The following is a 22,732-nucleotide window of genomic DNA, read 5'->3' as shown; positions in this document are numbered from 1 at the left end:
ACATATTCTGTGCATGCATATACACCTCCCCACTCCCCCCCCCCAAGAATACAGAAGCCACTAGAAATTGCTGCTAGGCATGTGATAATTCTTCTGAAAAGTAACACAATTTATGAAATTGAACAAAAATTAAGATGGGTATCAATTTTAACAGATGCTGACCAAAGGCATATTTTTTACAGACTTTGTCAAAATATATCAAAGAGCCCTTAAAAACATCAGATTGGGTTCTTTATATCCTAGTGGTAAAAATGTACAATTTTGTTTATAGTTAACAAGTATAACAGTTTGCTCAAGGTTGAAAGACTACAAAGAAACCTGTAGAGAAGTAGAGAAATTAAAATAGAACCAAACATTTATTACCTCGTTCCAGGAAAGTATTTCATTTGAAAGATCAATATGAGCAGCCAATGTCTTCTAAACAATGAATACTGGATTACACAAGGATAAGAATTGATTTTGGAGCTAGTTTAGTGACAGGAGGACATCGTCCATTATCTCATGTACCCTAACTATAACTGTATTTTAAATAAAATCATATGAAAATACTACACAGCTACAAGTCTGAAACTTTATTTAATAAGTATATTACTAACATTTCTTTTAATAGATCAGAAAAGATTAAAAGCAGTATAGAAATATTTTCAGCTATACAAATGCAGAGCTCTCATGACAAAAAAAAAAGGCTGAGAATTCCACCATTATTTACATATGTTTTTCCTACCTAGAAAATGTTTATTATCTGAGACAATCTCACCAATTTTACTGCAGGCAAAGTGGATGCTATCATTAGACAACAGACTTGTTATATGACACTTACATGTACTTGCCACATGCCAGGTCCTGTTCTAAGCACTCCAAAGGTGTTAACTCATTTACTCTTAAAACTATGTAACAGAATATGGTAAATATTAATAATTTTAAAAATTAAAATTGCTAGGGGCGCCTGGGTGGCTCAGTCGGTTAAACCTCCGACTTTGGCTCAGGTCAGATCTCACGTTCGTGGGTTTGAGCCCTGCGTCAGGCTCTGTGCTGTCGGCTAGCTCAGAGCCTGGAACCTGCTTCTAGTTCTGTGTCTCCTTCTCTCTCTGCCCCTCCCCCTCTCATGCTCTGTCTCTCTCTGTATCAAAAATAAATAAAACATTTAAAAAATATTAAAATTGCTATTATTTTCTCCTACCCCCATCATATGTAGTCAGTAAAAAAATATACTAAAAGTCTAGTGAAAAGATATTTAAGTTGGCCTTGTAAGATTTGAATTTGTTTCTGGCTCTATTTACAGTTCTGGGGGACCTCGGATAAGTTACTGAAACCAGAGCTTCCCAAACCTGATTGATGATCAGAATTCAAAGGAAGGTATAATAGTTTATATTTGCTAGATAGACAGACAGACAGTAGATATATAAAATAAACTTTGAGAAACAGAGACCATGCAAGCAGGGGAGAGGGAGAGAGAGAATCCCATGCCGACAGCTGAGGATCCTGACATAGGGCTCGAACCCATGAACCATGAGATCATGGCTCACCTGAGGTGAAACCAAGAGCTGGACACAACAGATTGCTCCACCCAAGCACCCCTATTTGTTATATTTTTGTATTTACATAACTATATACATAAGGGATCACCCAAGACTCTCTGACTTTGGAGTGGGATTTCCCTTTAAAGCTGTACAAGTGATCCTGAGTAGTGACACTGGGGACCACTGATTCAGTCTTATCCTCTCATTTCCTGACACAGTATGGAAACATGTGGTTCACAAAGGTGGTCGTGAAGGGGAGAATTATAATTAAAACCTAAACTATCAGACCTCTGTTCCTTAGACATTCTCACCATAGTGGCCACAAAGAAAAGGGTTTTTCTGAGTATTTAGGCAAAAATATTAGAAATGGTATCACACAGGTGACTGTCATTTATGGCACCTGTATAAGCCTACCCTTCTAAGGCCTGATGCCAATAAAAGTGAAGGAGGAAACTGAGGCAATGGTCTCACAAAGTTAAATTATAAAGCAAACCAAAACAAATTATCTTTTCCTGAATGCAGGAAATGTGCGCGTGCACACACACACACACACACACACACACACACACACACCCTAAGAGTTCCGAGGTAATTATAAATATGGATTTTTTTCCTTAAAATATTCAACTGATCATAACAATATACTTTTTATTTTCATCCCTAAAATACTTATGAGTATTTATGCCTGACATTATGAAGCATACAAGATGAATAAAACGAAGTTCCTGCCTTTTTGGTGAAGACACAGCCATAAACACAAGAATAGCAGTTTTAAGTTTAAAATTTTTAAGTTTGGCTGAATTTTCGCTTCTGCAGGCAAGCAATCCTAAGACAGAAATGTCCCTATTCTAAATATATTCTGGCATAACTGTCATATCAAGCTGGTAACCATGGAATAAAGTACTACAGGGAACAGTACATTTGCGAGTCTCAAAAATTTGACTTTGCCTCTGCTACCTGACAATATGTAGCAAGTCGTTTAGCCTCTGAGCCTATTTTTTTGAATAATGTGAGCTTCACAAAGTTGTTTTGAAAACAAAATCAAGTAATATCGTAACGTGTCAGGAGTATTATAGAAAGTGTTCATTACTCTACTAATGATAAACACGTATTTTGAGTTTCTCTCCCATCAGTAGTGACAAATGGCCAATAACCCACTGCTTTCTTATCTGGCCAACACACCCAAAGTAACAGTATCTTATCTGGCCAATACACCCAAAGTAACAGTTGTTACTACATGTGTAGTTAATGTACATTAACATTTTCATAAATCGGTAGGTAATGAGCATGTGTATAAAAATATGCACATTATATGGCCATGAATATGTTTAAATGTGTTTATATATGCATATACCTTTCAAAAAAGAAATACTGAAGCCACTAATCTAATGGGCAAAATTTCATCAACTTTAGGGATAGACACTGGATAAAACTTCACAGGCCTATACATTTTATTTTGTATTTCTGATTAAATAATGATGGGAATGACAGAAGATTCACAGGAATGCTTCATGTTTCAAACATGTACCTGCATGTGAAATTCTTATTATTCTATAGGGACATGAGTAATACTTTCATAGAAAATTCCAGTTAAATGATTGTAGTAAACTAATCATGTATTTCTAAACAAGATTCAGAATCTTTTGTCAGCAAAAGCATACCTACCTATACATCCTCCCAAAGCATATACTATCTAGAACAGTAGTGAATATAAGACTGTAGTTACTAAAATTTCTTTTACTTTTTACTCATACTATTTTTAACACATAAGGTTTGATCATAAATAATAAAAATTAAACTCACAAGTCAAAAAGAAATCTAACCGTATTTAATTTTTTAAACTGAAGCCCATTTTAAAAACAGAATCCTTCATGTTGAGTCGCTCAGGCAGCAAGTTAGGAAGGCTTGTGAGTTCTACAGGATATTAGTGCTAATTATTAATAATATGTAGTTACAATTATACCCTTTCATCCAAGTACCTCAAAGAGCTTTTAAAGTACTAATTTGTCATTTCTTATAATATCTATGAGAGGCAAGCCAGTAGAAGGCCATTATTATTTCTATTTTACAATCAAAAACTAGGGCAGGGAGAGGTTAAGTGATGTTGCTAGGGTCATATGGTGAGCAAAGAACAAAAAAGGGACTTGAGGTCATTGTTCTCATTTCCAGTTCAGTGTGGTGTCCATTATATGGTTGTTTAAAACACCTACATGTATTTCTACTCTAGGGAAGACTGAGAATAATGTATTTGAGTATTGAATAATCTAAGAACTAAAGGAGAGTTCCTCATTTTTTTGTCCAAAAATGCTGCATTAAAAACTAATAATTAGTCTTTGGTTTGCCACTGTAGTTATTATCTATAGGGCTTTTGTTATTCATAGCTTTCTGAGGCCTTGGCTCAAAATGATCCATTCTATTTTGGACTGCTTTCAGCTAGGTTAGCATGACTATGAACAACCAAAAAGCAGCTGAGACAGGCTGACTAATGAACTTGCGGTTGTCTTTCATTGTGTTCCCACTGCTCACTCTCCTTGAAGTCATCCACCTTCTAATTCTCCATTCAACAGATATTTGTGCAACCTACCATCCTCAGTCCTTGGTCTGTGGCCACTTTAAATAAGCTGTCTAATGTCAGAAATAGATGCATCAATAAGCTATTGTCAATGATTAAATTTAAAAAATTTTAAAGTTAACAACGATATTTCATCTCATGAGCTTTTAACATCATACTAGGTACCATCATCATATTCAGTTTCTTGTAAGTCTGACCTCTCTGGTCCTTACAAGAACATTAAGCATTTGAGTATTAGCATGGGGTATTTTAAAAATGTAGTATTTCAACAATTTGCCCAAGAAAAGGTAGCAAGAAAGAAGTGGTTTTGAAACTGTGCTCAATATAGGGAAACTGCAGTGGGCTTGCATGTGGTGATACAAAGCCTGTCATGTTTTTAACTTGAGCCCAGAATCTCCCCCAGAACTTCTAGACCTATGTAGCAACTGCCATTAGCACGACTGGCACTACACTCACCAGGTCCCAAATGGCACTTCTCCACATCCCCTCCCCCGAGTCCAGCCATCCAGTACCTACTTTTTACAACTCTACCCTCCCCCAGAAGCAAAACAAGGCATCATTATTGCTACTTCCATTCCCTTAACCAGAATCTACCCTCAGCAATTACATTTACAGTCTGTTGATCTGGCATCCTGATATTTTAGGACTCCATCTTCTTTGGATGCTAACTGCCGCTCACATAATGGTCTTTATCCTTTATCTGGATGTCTGTAACGGTCCCTCCTTGTCTACAAGTCCTCTTGTTCTACCCTACTCCTCAACTAACATCCTCCACCCAACAGCCTAAATTGTAAAATCTGTCCAGGCTCATTCCTCTATTCATGGCTTCACCAAGTCATGAAAATTCACGATTTGGTTCCTATCTGCTTCTCCGGATTCATCTTTTCAGTAACCCAGGTCTGAACTTTTAAGCCCTGTAATTACTACTCAAACTTATAAACACATATCATTTGTCCCTGGGCTGCATGTCTTTTTTGTTAAGATCTAGATTTGCCATTCCAACCCTTATGTTTGTGCTGGAAAATCCCTTATTTTATAAATCCAACGCAGTTAGTAGTCACCTATTCTTTCCTCTGTATACCTTGATATAGCACATTGCCAATCATAGTTATTTACTTTTATATCTGCGCATCAGACTGGGAATTCCTTGAACGAGGGATGCAAAACAGGAAGTGGGGTACTCAATGGAGAGTGGGGTGGGTAAAAGGTAATAAAAAATGTGAGGAAATAAGATTCCATTTGCTAACGTATGTTAGGAAAAAGATCTATTTCGAACCTGTGAAAGGATTCGAATAAAGCAACAGATTTAGTGGAACTACTTCTAACTAAGCTACCAAGTCACAAGATGGGGCCGCCGTTTGATCCCAGCGCCACACCAGACCTGCGGTGTCCACGGGGCTCAAGTGCCCTCAGCAAAGGATCGCAGACCATTGGCGGGGACGAGTTCTCCAGGGATCAGCGGTTTAGATATATGAGGCACGGCGCAGTTACCGAAACCCTCCAGCCAGGGCAGAAGACTGACCAAACCACCTTCAAGAATTCGGCCCGCGACAAGCCACATCACATCACCAGCTCCACTCTGGAAAACCCCGGCCACGGGAGAGTGGCCTCCACCCTTGACAGCCAGGGAGAAGCGACTGCCCCCCGGAAGCAAGATGGCGGCCACTGCTTTCCCCTTCTTCCCCGAGAACCCCCTCCCGGTCCCCAGAAGAGAGACAAGGACGTCGCGGCGCCGACGCCGAGATCCGGGAATCTCCCGGCCACTCCCGGGCCCCCGGGAGGCGACTCCACCTCGCCAGGCGCGGGGAGTCGGGGGTGGGGCCGTCCAAAGGGCCGCGCAGCCCGCCCTCGCCACGCAGAGGGTGGACGCCTGCTAGCCTGCACCCTCCTGGCCATTGTTCTCCAGCTCCGTCCCCCAACACCCTCCTCTCCGTTCGCCGACGGAAGTTACTCCCCAGCCAGCCCCGCCCCGCTTCCCAGCGCCCCGGAAGTGATCTGCGGCGGCTGCTGCAGAGCGGCCAGGAGGAGGGTGGATCTCTGGAGAGCGGAGCGCCCCGAGTCCTCCTCCTCCTCCTCCTGCCGCCCAGGCTCCGCCGCCGCCCGTCGGACTTGTCCTTCTGCCTTTCGCGGCGGGGAGCCTCCCAGACGACCAGGGCCGACCTCACTCCGGCCGAACTCAGCTCAGTCGCGGCTTTCGGAGCCCGCTGGGCGGCAGACCGGCTTGCAGTGCAGGTGAGCGATGCCTGCCCGGGCCGCTCCGGGAGAGGTTGGGGCCGCCGGGGTGGCGGCGGCGGGGGTGTGTCCGGGCGGCGGCGGCGGGCCGAGGCCGAGGCTCAGGGCCCGGACGCGGAGATTGCAAGTGCCGCGTTGTGCCCGCAGACGAGCCCGGGCTGGAATCCGGGGCGCTGTGTCCGCTGCTGTGCGGGCGAGCGCACCCTCGAGAGCCGGCGGCTGCGGTGCGGTCCTCCGAACCCAGCACCTCCTTGAGTTGGCCTCGTCGGAAGGTCACCCTGCATCTCTGGCCCGCCGCGCCGAGGTCCCCGCCTGGGCGGTGCCCGCGACCTGGGGGGACCCATCGCCACCGCCGCAGTCCCTGCGCCTCACTCCGCCCCAATCCCCTCCTTCCCTTTCTTCCAGTCCTCTCCTGTACCAGAGCAGTTGCTTTTAAAGCATCTCCGCCAAGGTTTTGTGCCAGTCTAAGCAATGGCTTTTTCAGACTGAAGTCATTAGATGCTCCGCATTGAAGTGCACTGGTTTACCCATATTAGGGTAATCCAGCCTCTAAAACGAGGAACAGAATATAGATGTCTTTTGAGTGAGGAGGTGTTTCTTTGGTGGTTCGTTCCTTAAGGTTTTCCAGGAGTGGAAGATGTGATTTGTATGTTTTAACCTGGGTATATGTGTGTAAGTGGGCAGGGATGACAGCACAGAGAGGTGGCAGTGTTGTTTCAAGGTTTAAGGAGAATTAGGGAGTGAACTGGCCTTTGCTGGGAAACCTGAATGTCCAGACTTGGGAGAGCTTATCCAAGTGTCTTTGGGGTTGTGTGAGAATTCCTGTGCCACGCCCTGCATGTCTAGCTGAAAAGCACCCAACTTACAAATTGTGTTCGGTTGGGGGAGAGGGGTCTTTATAAAACAGGGGTCATAAATTGATTCTTGTCGTGAAAGTACATTACGACTTTAATCGTGTTCTCAAACTTGGATAACAAAATTTGTTAGTAAACTCTCAGTAGAAGGCTTTTTTTTAGCTCCTTTATTAGTGTATTTAAATGTATCTTACAAGTTTATGTATTTCTGTCTCTATTAATACAATATTACTATAAAATGATTTGTGACTCTTCAGACATTATTTTTTTTAGACTTTAAATTTTTTCAGGGCAGGAACCATGTCTTATGTATACACATGTTCCCATGCTATGTCCCTGGAATATAAAAGTTACTCCCGTATTGCCACGGAATGAATGAATGTGTAGGCGATCCCACAGTTGTTGCCTTAGGAAACGTGTATTTTGTTGGGGTTTTTGTTTGTGTTCTAGTTTCTTGGCACCTACAGACTTTGCTTTGTCTTCATGTTTTTTTGCAGGGTTAAAGGATGATTCAAGAAGAATCCTTTGCTGTCCTCCCCAAACTATCCTCCCCTGAAAAGTTAAAATTCTATTCCAGCCTTAAATATTTACCACTTAAGCATGTTATCCAGAGTTATTAAGAAGAGATTTTCTAATGATATTAAGTTTATGTTTGGAGTTGATAACTGTTCCCTGTCTTAATCAGAAAGAGGAAATTGGGAGTCACCACTGTTTGGAAAACACGGTACATCAAAGAATTGGTTACAATGGCTTATTTCTCCCATGGGTACATGAAATCCTCTGACATTCTGGTATGACGTTGGCATGATTTACCGGTAGCCACTTCCACATTTCTTTTCCGAGATCCAGGTGTTCTCTGGTGTGACTGCTAAAAGTGCAGTAATCTGTATCACTTATTTTGAAGTAATTCATACAACACTTCTTTGCAGGTTTTCAGGGGAAAAAGGATGACTTATAGGGAAGAATCTTGTCTACATTTGTGTGTGTGGGGGGGGGATTTTTGTCTCTAAATGGTTGGATTATTTTCACTTTAGGGAAATCCAAAAAAAAAAAAAAGGTGCTGATATCTTCTTTTCTTTCCCCTCCAAATGTCTGGTGATGGTCCTGCACTGGTTTTCCAGCTTCTGCGGAACATAAATAAATGTGCCAGAATCGCCTCTTGTATGTGTATCAGCGTTATGCAGGCTTGTAATCCTTAGTGGATGGGGGGCAAGGGCAATCAATTTTCAAATACTACAATGTTTTTAAGGAGGGAGAAGATTATGATTTGGATGAAGTAGGGAGACAGCTTTTTTTTTTTTTTTATTGTTTTATAAAATGTTTTAACTCTCAGACACTAAGGTGAGGGAAGCCTGAAGTTTCTTATCTCCGAAACATCACCACTGTACAGAGATCAGATTTCTCTTTTAATTCAACAGCCCTCTTGGTAATAACAGTCTGTATACATTGATTGCCTGCCAAGCCCTGTGATAAGAGCTTTAGTTATATTATTTTTAATCTCCACAGTACCTCTAATATAGGCAATTTTTCCATACTTAACTAAGTGAAGTTATTGGCTGGAAGCTAGTAGCGTAATTATTAGAGTCAGAATTTGAAAGTAAGGATTTCTGAGAGCACTGCATATTGCAATTAATCCTGAAAGACTGAGGAAATACAAGATTCTGATTGAGCTGAGCTGCAGGAACGTGAAGATAATGGTCCCTTCAGCATTCTTGGCCATCAAGTGGGTCCTGGGGTTACTACTGTTTATCTCCAGCATATGAATACAGTGTTCTTATCTGCTTTGTGTGCCATGATGAAAAAATGGTTGGATATTGTTCGGATAGGTTTCCTGGAGGAGTAGAATATTAGGAATTCAATACTGGTGTTGAGGCTGCCTTTTACCTCTGAAGTACTGAATAATCCCTACTTGAGAGGACTATGGAAAACCTATTTTTTTTAATTTTTTTAAATGTTTTTATTTATTTTTGAGAGAGAAAGACAGCATGAGCAGGGGAGGGTCAGAGAAAGGGAGATACAGAATCAGAAGTAGGCTCCAGCCTGTCAGCACAGAGTCTGACGCGGGGCTCAAACCCATGAACCATGAGATCATGACCTGAGCCACAGTCAGACGCTTAACCAACTGAGCCATCCAGGCGCCCCTGGAAAACCTATTTTGTAGTGACCTTTCCTGAAATCTTGTTTTTTAGTTCTTTCATTAAAGGAGGTGGGAGGGGGAGGTTTTAGAGGAATTGGGAAGAATGGTAAAAGAGGCAAGGGTGTCCTGGGTCTGTTTTTATCATTTTGGACCATATGTTGTTTTCAATCTGGGTTTAGTGTAGAGGCTTAAAGGTGGCAGAACTCTTGTAAGGGTCTAGTTGCTATTCAGTCCTGGTAAAATTCTCTTCACCCTTTCCAAGCCTGTATAGGTTTGTTTGTTTTTTCCTTTCAAAAAATACACTTTTAATGGGCTTAATTTGAAGGAAATGTTCATCCCTTGGTTAAAAAAAAGAAAAGTATGTGGCTCTAAGTAAAATATGGTTCATTCTCCAGCCCCTATTACTAATAGTTTTTCTTTTATTCTTTCGGTCTAAGAAACCTTTCTTACTACCTTATTACACTCATAAGGATTTGGCTACAATATAAAAAAAAAAGGAAATTAAAGCTCTGTAAGTTTTTGGAGTCATGGGAATACATTTTAGAAGAGAATTTGAATCTTTGATGTAATTATGCCCAAAGGTACAGTTCCTCAGCATCAAGAATATGTAGTCTGTACAAAGCAAAATAAGCAAACTTACATAAAATATTATGATATTATTCTTAAAGGCCTTCATAGTTAGAATTCTCTATTAGATGCAGTAGACCTTAGTGCTTGACATGCACAGCTCTTCGAAGTCTGAGGTCCAGTTGGGTTGCTGAATTCACTTATTGAAACTGAAGATCAGGGTTTGACAATGTCCTGTTGGAGAATAAGACAGCAAAATTATGAAATGACTTCAACTCCCAGATGCATTGTGAAGGGCGGGCAAAGATCCCCAGTTTCAACAAAGGTGATGGTAGTCATCTAAACCACAGGATCCCTTCTTTCTAATGTAGTTGAGTAGCTAGCTTGGTAACTGTTTGAAACTGGAGGTTCTGGATTACTGCAGCAGCCTGTTAGCCTCTTGGTGCCATCCCACTCCCGTCTTTTCTCCACACTTGGTTAGAGCAGTTGTGACACTCCCCTACTTAAAGCCCTTTCACAGCCCCTTCTTGCCCATTAATAAAATCCCAACTCCTTTTATCCCTAATCTCATATAAAAAAAACTTTCAAGACCTACTCCTTACCTAACTCTCTAGCCTCATCTCTTCTCCTCCAGGATATTCTGTTCCAGGCAGTACTAGGCTTCTAGAATGCTAGCCTGTTTTCCTAGTCCTCCATTTCCGCTTCCATATCTCTTGCCATTCTTCCTATCCCAATTTAGTATATGCCTACTTGTCTTCCAGCACTCAGTTTAATCTTGATTAGATTTATTTCTCTTGATCTCATCCCGCAAACAATAGGAAACCAACCAACCAATCAAACAAACAAATAGGAACCCCAGTAACTTTCAAGACTGGGCTGGTTCCTCCTCTTATGTGCTGCCGTAAAATCTAACATAGCACTTAACCACTATGGACAGTGCCTTCATTAGTCTATTGTAAATTTTGTTGGCCATAATCCATAGTAACCTCATAACTACATACATAAATACACTCTTAAAAGCCTTCACAAGAAGGCACCTGGGTGGCTCAGTCGGTTAAACATCTGACTTTGGCTCAGGTCGTGATCTCACAGCTCATGAGCCCAAGCACCGCATTGGGCTCTGTGCTGACAGCTCCGAGCCTGGATCCTGGAGCCTGCTACAGATTCTGTGTCTCCCTCTCTCTCTAACCCTCCCCCACTCACACTCTGTCTCTGTCTCGCTCAAAAATAAACACTTAAGGGGCGCCTGGATGTCTCAGTCAGTTGAGCGTCCGACTTCGGCTCAGGTCATAATCTCACAGTTTGTGGGTTCGAGCCCTGCGTCAGGCTCTGGGCTGACAGCTCAGAGCCTGGAGCCTGCCTTCGGATTCTGTGTCTTCCTCTCTCTCTGACCCTCCCCTGCTCACACTGTCTCTCTCTCTCTATGTCTCTCTCTCAAAAGTAAATTAAAAGAATATTTAAAATAAATAAATAAATAAACACTTAAAAAAAAAAGCTTTCACAGGCCATTATCAGAAGTTCCCAAACTTTCTTAGTTCATGACAACCTTGTCATATCAATTTTTTCATAGCATCCTTAGGTCAAAAGAAACACCTAATGATTTATTAAATAGGCCCAGACAACTTAATAATTATTTATGCCCTAAAGGTTTAGTAGCTATTTGAAAAAAATAATACACATAAATTAAAACAAATAACTTTTTTTCTTTCCTGCTGAGTATTCCATGGCTTATTCATCTTGTGTCCTGTACTTTGACATTTAAGTAATTTCCAATATTTTTCAATTATAAATGATGTTATAATGAAAAGCTTTACATGTGTGTCTTTGTATTGTTGGAGGTAATATTAAGGATAAATGCATATACAAGACTTATTAGATATTGACAGATTCCTCTCCTTAATGGAGCTCTACTATTTTGAATACCTACAGCAGTGTGCAAGAGGCCACAGCCTCACCAGTGGACCATATTGTCAAGTTTCTGAATTTCTGCCAATCTAGTAGGTGAGAAATGGTATCTCAGTATAGTTTTAATTTGTAAATTGGACATTTTTTATATACTAAAGTGTCATTTTTTCACATTTTAAAATTAAATGTTCATATTATTTGCCTACTTTAAAAATAATTTTTGGTCTTTTTCTTCAGATTTTAAAAGTTCTCTTTATTTAAGAATGTTAACCATTTAAGGGCTTCTGGGTGGCTCAGTCAGTTAAGCGTCAACTTTGGCTCAGGTAATGATCTCATGTTTCGTGGGTTCAAGCCCCGCATCAGGCTCTGTGCAGACCGCTAAGAGCCTGAAGCCTGCTTTGAATTCTATGTCTCCTTCTCCCTCTGCCCCTCCCGCAGTCACTTGTGCTTCTTCTCTCTCAAAAATAAACATTAAAAAAAATTTTCTTTTAATGTTAATCATTTAACTTTGGTGTATGTTGCAGATACTTTGCCCAGACATCTTTTGGCCTTGCTTATTGGGTTTTGGGGAGATATGAAAATCTGTTCTTGTGTAGTAAAATATATTAATCTTAAATTTATTGCATCTGAATTTTTAGTCATCATTAGAGAGTCTTTCCTTATCCTTAGGTTATAGAGTAATTCACCCATGCCTTCTTCCAATACTCTTATGGTTTCATTTTCCACATCTGTATATGGTGTGAGGAATGGATATAATGTTATCATTCTCTCCCTGGCTTCCACTTGTGCCAATGCCATTTATTTTTTTAAAATCTTGGCTCCCTTTATCATACACAGACTTTGTATGGAGTTGGGTGTATTTTATTCTGTTGGACTGTTCATGCACCAGTACCACACTGTTTTAATCATGGAGGTGTTGTATATGATTTAGTGTCTGGAAGAGCTACTCTGCATTGTAACTTGTCCTCTTCCATGCGGTCCCTGCTGTTCTTGCATGTTTTATTTTTCCATATGAACTCTGGCATCAGTTTGTCTAAGTCCATTCATTAAAAAGGTCATTGCTGTTTTTATTGAGATTGGATTAAACTTACGATTTAATTTAGAACTAATTTCTTGATGACGATAGAGACATCTTAACCTAGAACAAGCAATGTTTTTTCATTTTCTTAAATTGACTTTTGTGTCTTTGGAGAAAGGTTTATGGTTTTCTTTGTATAAGTTTGGAACCTTTCTTGTTCAGGTATTCCTAAGCATTTTATCTTTTGTTGTTGCTATTATAAATAGAGTTTTCTTATGCATTATATCTTCTAACTGGTTATTATTCATATATATGAATATTTCTGATTTTTGCATATTTTCCTGCTACTTTGCTAAAGTCTTATTGTTTGAATTACTTTTATCATTGCTTCCTTTAGGCTCAAGATATACTATCATGTTACCTATAGAAATTTCAGTCCTTTCTTTTCCAATGGTTATGCCTCTAAATGTTTATCTTATCTAATTGCATTGATTAGTATCTCCAGAACAATGTTAAACAGCGGTATAACAGTGTCTTTAATAAGAGATGCTGATTGCTTTATTGTATTATTTTTTTTCTGTGGATATCCAAAAATGTACTTTGTACTAGATATTATCTTAGCTATGGAAGTGTCTTTCAAAGACTGCAATCCTTCGCTGTCTCTGTAAGAGGTACTAAATGGAGATGCATGTGCTGAGAGGCAGAAAATACTGACTTTCTCGTAGTGGACACAGCAAAGTACAAAGATAAGCAAGGTAAGGACTAATACAGTTTCCCAGTTCACAAAACCAGTCCTGAGTTTTGTTCTTACCTTGCCGCATAGTTCTGAACTTCACTGCAATCTTCTCTCAGCCAGTCATGCTTGCCATGGGGTGACCTCCTTTTCTCCTCTAGGCTAAAGCTCCATGGGTCTGTGATGATCTAAGGATTCCCTTAGGCTCCCTTATAGGCTTTCACGGTTTTGTTTGGTTTTGTTTTTTTACGTTTGTTTATTTTTGAGAGAGAGAGGCCACTGGTGCTGGGAAGAGGTGGGGGAAGGAGACAGACAGAGGATCCAAAGCTGCACTGGCAGCAGAGAGCCTGATGTGGGGCCCAAACTCAGAAACCATGAGATTGACCTGAGCTGAAGCCAGATGCTTAACCATCTGAGCCACTCAGGAGTCCCTAGACTGTCTTGTATTGTAGACAGGTAAATTAGGTTTATCTTTTATTGATATGGTCATGGGTTGGGTCCTTGGGTCTATAGGTCATATAGCAAGGCAGGTTTATAATTAAGTGAGCTTATCTCTGGGAGTGACCTAGAGACCACAGATGTGGGGTTGTTCAAGACAAGTCTATAGGACTGGATCATCTGTTCTTCTCCAGAGTTCGCTTTTGAAGACCCCGTCTTCTGGCTAGAAGTGATGTGTTTGTGTGTGGAATCAGGCATTCAGCATACATACTGTCCACATGCTAGTTGTGGATACACACCAGTGTTGCCTCCCAAGTTCTACAGGGTGCTTTCATTCCACTGCCATCTAATGCACCCAGAAAGTTTAAATAGCACATTTTCTGTAAGTTTGTATAATTTCACAATTATCTAGGTCCATTTGTAAACTCTTAGTCCACATCCTGTTGTCTGTCTTGGTCATTCTAAGCATTTCCTGTCCCAGGAGTGCTGGAAAGGGTGTTTATTAATTTCTTGACCCCTGTGCTAAGGTGCTCCTCCCCAGAAGTCTCTACAACTCTTAGTCCATGGCCTATTGTCCATCTTCACAGTACGAGCACTGGTAGGTGGGGTGTTTAATAATCTCTTTCTGTCCCAGCTTTGAGGAGCTCTCACTCACCAGGCCATTTATCCATCTCCACTTTTCCTGGGACCCATGTTGCCTTTTTCTCTCTGGGTCATGTTCTCTCTGGCATGCAGTTCATCCTTGAGAGGTTTTGGGGATGCCTTGCTGTGAAGACCCTCAAGTCTCGCCCTCTGGTAAGTCACCCTCTGGCATCTCGATGGCAGAGGTTGGGCAGGAGGCTGATTTTTCTCCTGTTCCTTTGTTTTTCCCCCTTACTTTACCTACCCCTGTTTTTGAAGTCTAAGGACATTCTGTCTCCCCTCATTCTTCTGCATAAGACATTTGTTTGTGACAGAAAATTTGCATTCCCTGAGGTCTCTGGCTGCCCTAGTCTTAATGTTTGGATTATTGGTAGCTTTCCCACTACCCTGTTAATCTCCAAGGACTCCCTCCTTCATGTGTCTACATGATACAACTAAGATAATTTCTCTTTTACTTCATTTATTCTTATTTACTGCTTGTGGGTTTTAGTAGCTTTCTTGATCCTTCAGAATAAAATAAAACTTGGTCATTTGCTCTGCCTATCTCCTTTCATCCTTTGCTTTGGCTTAGATCATAAAACCCATTCTTGTCTCTATATTTTGTTTTGTTTTTAAAGTTTATTTGGTTACAACTGTTTAAATTCTTTGTATAGTAACTGGTTATTTATATTTTTTTATTCTGTGAATTGTCTTTTTATGTCCCTTGCTTATTTGAAGGGGATGAGGGCTGGATTTTTTTTTTTTAAATAACAGGTTTATTGAGATGCAATTCACATACCACAAAAGTTACTCTTTTAAAGTATAATTCAGTGTTTTTTTTTAAAACAGTCACAGAATTGTGCAGCTGTCACCACTATCTGATCTGACAACATTTTCATGACCCCAAAAAGAAACCTCATACTCATTAGCCTTCCCTCCATCCCCAGCCCCAGAGAACTACTGATCCACTTCCCATCTGTACAGATTTTCCCATTCTAGACATTTTGGATTCCATAAATGGAATCCTACAATATGTGGTCTTTTTGTGTTTTTTTTTTTTTTCATTAATATGTTTGCAAGGTTCATCCAGGTTGTAGCACATATCAGTACTTCATTCCTTTTTATGGTTAAATAATGTTCCAGTGAATAAATATACCACATTTTGTTTATCTGCTCATCCGTTGATAGACATTTGGGTGCTTCCACTCCTTGGCTTATATTGGATAGTGCTGCTGTGAAAATAGATGTACATGTTTCTGCATGGACATGTGTTTTCATTTCTCCTGAGTATATATATATAGGAATGGAATTACTTGGTCATATGGTAGCTCCACATTTAACATTTTGAGAAACTGCCAAGCTGTTTTCTAAAGCACCTGCATTTTCCATGCTCCCTATTGGTGTATAAGGCTTCCAGTTTCTCTGTATCCTCACCAACATTTGTTATAGTCCACCTTATTAATTATAGCCATTCCAGTGGGTGTGATTGTCTTTGATCTGCTAGAGTACTTTGTCTAAGCTGCCCTGTGTTTGTGAAGTAATGTACATCTTAGGATATCATGTCTTTTCTTAGACATTTTAGTTTGAGGTCCAATTCTAAGAATGTTTTCTTTATTGTAGAAACTGTAAATGTGGCTTTTTGTTTGAACTTCTAAGTAAACTTTGCTTTTGATTTGTAATAGGATTTCTGTTTTACATTAGTGTGTCTGATGAGTTTCAAGCTATTACAAGTTTTGATTTTTAAAAGCACACTATTACAGATTGTGGTATAACAAGTAGTTAGACAAAGTGTCTAAGTTAGAGAATGAAGGGAAATCATTCATAATGAACAATGACAATGTTTCCAAGAATTGTTGGTGCGGCATTGACTACAAAATTGAGGGACACCAATTATAGACAAGAGTAACCAAAAATGGTGCTAGGTTTAATCCTATGTTTGTATTCTTTTTCTTACTGGGAAGATACAGAGTGTAACTGACTAAATTTTTTAAAATTGAAACTGAGCACTTTTGTGTATGTGTTCTCATTTGATCTTAATACCAGCCAAGAGATATAGGTGGGATGGGTACTCTTTGGGATGGGAAAATTTATTGACCTATGGTCACAATGTTTTATTGAATGTACCAATAACTTAAAGATTTCCACATCAGCTAATAACTATGTTGCTTTCTCTTGAATTATTTCAAAAAGTATTGGTTAGCATTAGCATTTTCATAAATTTCTAATTTGCTCTTAGCATGATTATTTTATTCTTTTAGTTACCATCTGTTCCCTGTTATTATCTGTATCTTAACAGTTACAGAATAAAGAAGACAATGTCTGTACCTCAACTATGTGCCTCTTTCTGAAATGCATAGAAAATGGCATTGGTGATTCTTTTACATTTTGATTACCTTTTAAAATGAGAGTGCTCTTCCCTGGCCTCCCAACTTTGTATTTTGAAACATTTCTAGCTTAGAAAAAAGTTAAAAGAGTAGTATATTGAATGCCTGTATTTCCCTCTCATCCTCTATTCACCAATTACTAGTTATTATTTTGCCCTGTTTGCTTTATCTTTCTAAGTATAGATACTTTTCTTTTTCTCTACTTTGAAAGAAGTTGGAGACCTCATGCATCTTCACCTCTGTGTACTTCATCTTACATCTTCTGAGAATAAAGGCATTCTTCCATATCATCATAATACTGTTGGTTAGCACATAAGGAAGCTAGTAATAATTCCATAACATCATCTACTATGCAGCCCAGATTCAGATTTTTTCTAGTTGTCCCGACTGTCTTTAATAGCTGATTTACTTCTGATCTAGGGACCAGTCAAGGTTTGTGATTTCTGTTAGCTTATTATGTCTTCCTTAGTCTCTATTTCATTTTTTCTAATTAACTTTTTTGAGATACAATTTACATATCATGAAATTTACCCATTTAAGTTTGTCATTTTTAGTAACTGCTGTGTAACCATCACCAGTGTCCAGTTTTAAAACGGTTTTTGTCACTTCAATAAAATCCCTTGCCCATTGTAGTTAATCCCCCCCTTTCCTACCTCCAGCCCCAGGCAACCATTAATTTACATTCTGTCTCCACAGATTTGCCTTTTCTGGGCATTACTATAAATGGAATCATACCATGAGAAGTGTTTGGGTTTTTTTTTTTCTTACTGAGCATAATTATTTGCTGGCTCATCATTTTGTGGCATGTGTCACTAATTATTTTCTTTTTTATTGGTGAATACTAGGTAGGTATTCCATTTAATAGATATACCACCTTTTGCATCCATTCTCCGGTTGATGGACATTTGGATTGTTTCCCTTTTTTGGTTATTATGAATAATTCTGCTGTGAACATTCATGTACAAGCCTTTGTGTGGACATATGTTTTTATTTCTCCTTTATATACCTAGGAGTAGAAATGCTCAGTTGTATGGTACATTTATGTTTAACCTTTTAAGGAGGTGCTAAAGTGTTTTCCAAAGTGGTCTCACATTATTTTGCATTCCTACCAGCAATGTTTGAGAATTCCCACTTCTTTGCACCTTTAACAGTGGTTATTAGTCTTTTTAGAAATTATTATCGCCAGTCTAGTGGGTATAAAATTGTATCTCACTGTGGGGTTTTTTGTTTGTCTGTTTGTTTGCATTTCCCTAATGAGTAGTGGTGTTGAGCATCTTTTCATGTGTTTATTAGCCATTCACAAATTTTCTTTGGTGCAATGTCTACTCAAATCTTTTTACCAATTTTTTTTTAAATTGGGTTGTCTTGTTATTGAATTGTGAGTTCTTTGTGTGTTTCAGATACAAATCCTTCATAGATAGGTGATTTGCAAAGATTTTCTCCCAGAGAATGCTAGTTTTTTTTGGTTTTGTTTTGTTTTGTTTTGGTTATGATGTTAACCATGAACCTTGCTTAATTTTTCTCATTTGCTGTGGGGCTTTTCTAGACAAGTGGAATAAAAGCTAAATCTTTTCTTAATTCTTTCATATGTCTAGCTGCTACAGAAGTAGAATGAACAATTGAAGACAGTGATAGTCACTGTCATTTTCATTCTGAAGTTAAGCAAGGAGAGACTTCCTTCTGAAGCATGAGAAACAAATAGACACATTAGGGGAATTAGGCTCTTTCAGTTGTAAGAGTCAGGGATCCAGTTTAGTCTTAAGCAAAACAGAATGTTAGTGTTTCTGTCTCACTTTTTCAGCTCTGCTTCTTTCTTCATTCTCTTGGCCGACCCTTCACATGTGGCCACTTTCATCTCCAGATTCAGTTCTTCCCAGCGTGGCAGAAAGAGCCAGTCTTTCCCTCTGGCCCAAAAATGCAGTACTCTGTCCAAGTTAGGTCTCTTGCCCTGCTTTTGAGAGATGTGGAGCATCTGGATTTGCAGTCCTATTGTAACATGGGAAGGAGGGAGTCGCTCCCTCTAGAAGGATGGATTCCAGGCAAGACAGTCTATTTCTATGTCTGCTTCTTCAGGGGTGTCAGGTCATTTTTTTGCCCACTTTATGAAATGAAATCAAAAGTAATGAATTGAAAGTTGATACCTACAGTTTTTTGAAAAAACCACATTTGGTATCTGATTAATTTTAACACTAAATTAACCTTTACAAGTAGTACTTTTTTTTTGTCTAAACAAACTCATGTGATATTTCCTTTAAACTAAAACATTTCATATAACTCTTTCCCCTCCCATGGAGGTGAGAGGCAGCTGACATTAGCAGTGATAACAACTTGGTAGTTGTGGCTGATTTTTCTGTACTTCTCCTGAGAGTTCTTTCATGTAGTTTTTTTTTTTTTTTTTTAACTCTGAGGAGGGGGTTATATCCAACTGTCTTGGAATGCCTACGTTCTTACAGATTGCTGAAATCAATTTTTTTTATAATTAGTTTCCTTCCTCTCTTTCATTTACTTGGGTTCTCAAGCTCTGTTAGTGTCCATATGTTGAATGATTCATCTTTGAAGTGATTTTTTTTTTAAAGTAAGGCTAGTTCTTAGTTCCTTTTCATGACATTGGGTGTGTGATGTGTATGGTGATGGTAACGACTCTGTTGAAGAAGTTGTGATTTTCCTGCTCTAAAAGGAAATAATTGTTATCACTTAAAGTATTTCTTATCTTAAGTCTTAAATAGCTATAACTGCTATATAAATACCATCATGAAGTTGAACAAATAACTGGAGACTCTGTGGCTGTTGCGTTGCTTCCATGCTCTTCCAGTACTCTTTAGGATTTGTTTTCAGTATGAAAGTTAAATGCAGAAATGAGAACTTGTGGCTTGGGGCTGTCTGTATCAGATAGATCGTCTCTCATAGAATTAGAAGAGTGCGCCTTGAAAGGTTCTAATGTATTCTTCCACTATTTACAAAAATTCCCTGAGAACTACCCAGCCACTAGCCATTGCTTAAACACTTGTAGTGATCTTGTGGAAATCTGGGTCATTTTTAGATGTGTTCATTTAAAAATTCATTCTTGGGGCGCCTGAGTTGTTCAGTCAGATGGGTGGCCACCTTCAGCTCAGGTCATGGTCTCACAGTTTGTGAGTTCAAGCCCCATGTGTGACTTTTCTGTTGTCAGTACAGAGTCCACTACAGATCCTCTGTCCTCCCTTTTTGCCCCCGCCCCGCCCCACTTGCACATTGTTTCTCTCTCTCAAAAATAAATAAACATTAAAAAAATTCATTCTTGTTTTGAACTGAAGTGTTTTATCCTGTGACTCCTCTTTGTTCCTGGTTTGTGCTCTGAAGAAGCACTTAGTACACAAACCTATTTTTGAGCCCTTGTTAAACAGCCCATCTGTTGTCAGAATCAAGAACAGTCATTTTACAGATACCTTCCTTCAAATAATTGAAAATAGCAATGATACAACTGCTTTGCCAGGTTCCCAAGTGCCTGCCTGTTCAGGCCATATGTCCCTCATTTCTTTAGTTAGTTCTTAACTATCCTGATCACAGACTTCCAGAATCATACAGTAACATTCACTTCTTTTGAGGTCAAATTTTACAGCTTAAAATATGAAACACTTAAAGAAGAAGGAGGAAACTAGAATCTATAAATTTCCTTCTATGGCCAGGCCCTGACCCTAAACAATTTCAGATTCCTTATTTCCATTTAATCGTCCAGATAACCATATGAGGTAGGAGACAGGAAACTTAAAGGCTATACTATCAAGAATCAGGAAGTAAAGTTTGAAAACAAATGGAAAAAAAACATACCTTTGAACAGCCAAAGTAGAAATGCATGGTCCTAGCACTGAAGGCTGGTACGAATCTGATGCTCATGGGAATAATTAGGCCATCTTTCAGAACTCTCACTTTTTATCTAACTACAATAAGCCTGGTAGTTTGCGTCCAAACAGTTTTTAGGGGTGAAGGGGTGCTGCTGAAGGCAAGTATAGGAGCAGTAGTGATCAGTGGGAGACAGCTCTGAAAGGAAGGCAAGGAGCAGAAAGACTTAGAAATGACAATAGGAGAGTTCAGAGTTCCACATAACTAGGGCTATTAAGTCCAGGCAAAACTGCCCTGGATTCATAATAGCCTCTAAGAACAGGATAATCGTTGATCATTATAGTTCTGAGGATCAAGGAATTTTTTTTTTTAACTATTCAGTTAAGTTGACTTTGTGAGACATACAGTTCTGAGTTCAAAATCTTTATTGAATACACCTCAAAAATTAAAATCCCATCCTACCTGGATGCTGCTTCTGGTGGGCCAAATTGCTTTTCTCATCGACTATCATTTCTTTATTAAATTCCCATGATGATTATTTTTTAATGTGTATATGTTAAACATTAAGTAAAATAAGGTACTCAGTAAATTGTAGCTACTCACTTGTTGATAACTGAGTGAGGGAGGTAATCTATACAGTTAGTTTGTCATTTCTTATAACTTTGGCTGAATTACCCTCCTCAGATGTGTTAAGGTTTATCACAGCCTGACTTCCCTTTGTTTGGTAGCACATTCTGTCCACTCCCCCTGGCATCAGTTGTTAAATATTTAGAGAATGCTGTTATTAGATTAAGCAAAACATAGTTTAAATTTTCATATAAAAATGTATGTTAATACTTAAAAAATTAGCTGGTTAACAGTTACTTTCTTTTGGATTAGGAAATAAAAGTATAAGGTTATTACTCCCGAAAATACTACAGGGTGTACCCTTCCTCTCCTCTTCCAAACCCCAGCTGTTCATTTGGTTGCTGTTTTGCTATAACAAGTCAAATAGCTTCTGCCCTTTATTCTTATCATTGTTAGCTGAATCTAATCTTATCCCGTCTTTAAGTCTTTGATGCAAATATTGACAGTTTGTTTTTCAATCAAAAAAGATTAAGATGTACATGTCCAAGTATGTATGGGGTCTTCTTTTTGGTTGTTTAAAACCTAGTAGTAATTCTTTGTCAGAGTATTGCTACCGTTGAACATTATAAAATAGTAAGCTTATCTATGTTTCTGGTGAAATTTTAGTAACTTCATATTAAGAACAGTTTGTCAAACAGTGTAGAATGTAAATCATTACCTGACACATTAGTGAAAAATGTAGAAAATCCAACTTCTGCTTATAAATTACTTTGTGCTGTTTCTTGATGTTGACGGCTTAGGAAGTAGGATATATCCAGACCTTTCAATGACTTTCCTTAAAAACTAGACTAATTGTAACATCATTTGGGTTCTGAACTCAGGACTCATTTTTTTTCAACTTACTGTCAGTATAAAATATTTTCACTTATATTAAAATGTTTGGGCCAACGATAAACAGCAGCAGGTTTCCTTTCAGTAGCTTATTTCTGCTATATCTGCTAGTCAATCAACCTATGTTTCAAGTCTCTACAGTGTAGAAGGTGGGGCAGGAGGGTTTGAAAGAATTCCCTTTTAAGGCCGTCATATGAAAGTAATTTTGAGATGAAAGTTGCTACTGATGTGTGTTTTCTTCTTTCTAAACCAGGGACATGTTGGCAATAATGTTTCATAAACGAAATAAAGAAGGGAAGATTGATAGGATTTGAGAAGACTTTTTTGCTTTAGAAATTATAGTTTGTTTTGTTCATTCTTTAATATTTGAAGCTGATAGACATCCATTTATTATCAGTAGAATGAGAAGTTTTTAAGAGAAGTATAGAACATTTTGGAGGAGACAGTATGATGTGGTGACATGAACATAGGTTT

General features: G+C 39.0%; 1 protein-coding gene and 1 long non-coding RNA gene across 4 annotated transcripts in view; one reads left to right on the top strand and one right to left on the bottom strand.

Moving 5' to 3' along the window:
• The first annotated feature begins 5,432 nt into the window (after positions 1-5,432).
• The window catches only part of RALA (RAS like proto-oncogene A), a 66,675-nt gene continuing 49,375 nt past the window's right edge, over positions 5,433-22,732 (top strand). For 2 of the 3 annotated variants that reach the window (XM_029926687.1, XM_029926688.1), the window contains exon 1: positions 5,433-6,324. In XM_029926687.1, the coding sequence (XP_029782547.1) occupies positions 5,438-6,324 (887 nt within the window). In that variant the 5' untranslated portion in view covers positions 5,433-5,437. The remainder of the gene's footprint in view (positions 6,325-22,732) is intronic. The other variant, XM_029926689.1, reaches the window with a different exon arrangement.
• LOC115281346 lies at positions 9,952-19,868 on the bottom strand. The gene is made up of 2 exons (XR_003904256.1): positions 19,729-19,868; positions 9,952-10,116 (listed from the first exon to the last, which is right to left on the bottom strand). It is a non-coding gene; the product is annotated as an uncharacterized LOC115281346 (long non-coding RNA).

This window comes from Suricata suricatta, chromosome 2 (assembly GCF_006229205.1).
Source record: "Suricata suricatta isolate VVHF042 chromosome 2, meerkat_22Aug2017_6uvM2_HiC, whole genome shotgun sequence".
NCBI classification, from domain to species: Eukaryota; Metazoa; Chordata; class Mammalia; order Carnivora; family Herpestidae; genus Suricata; species Suricata suricatta.
Note: the sequence above shows the minus strand (reverse complement) of the source record. Positions and strands in the feature narration are given on the sequence as shown.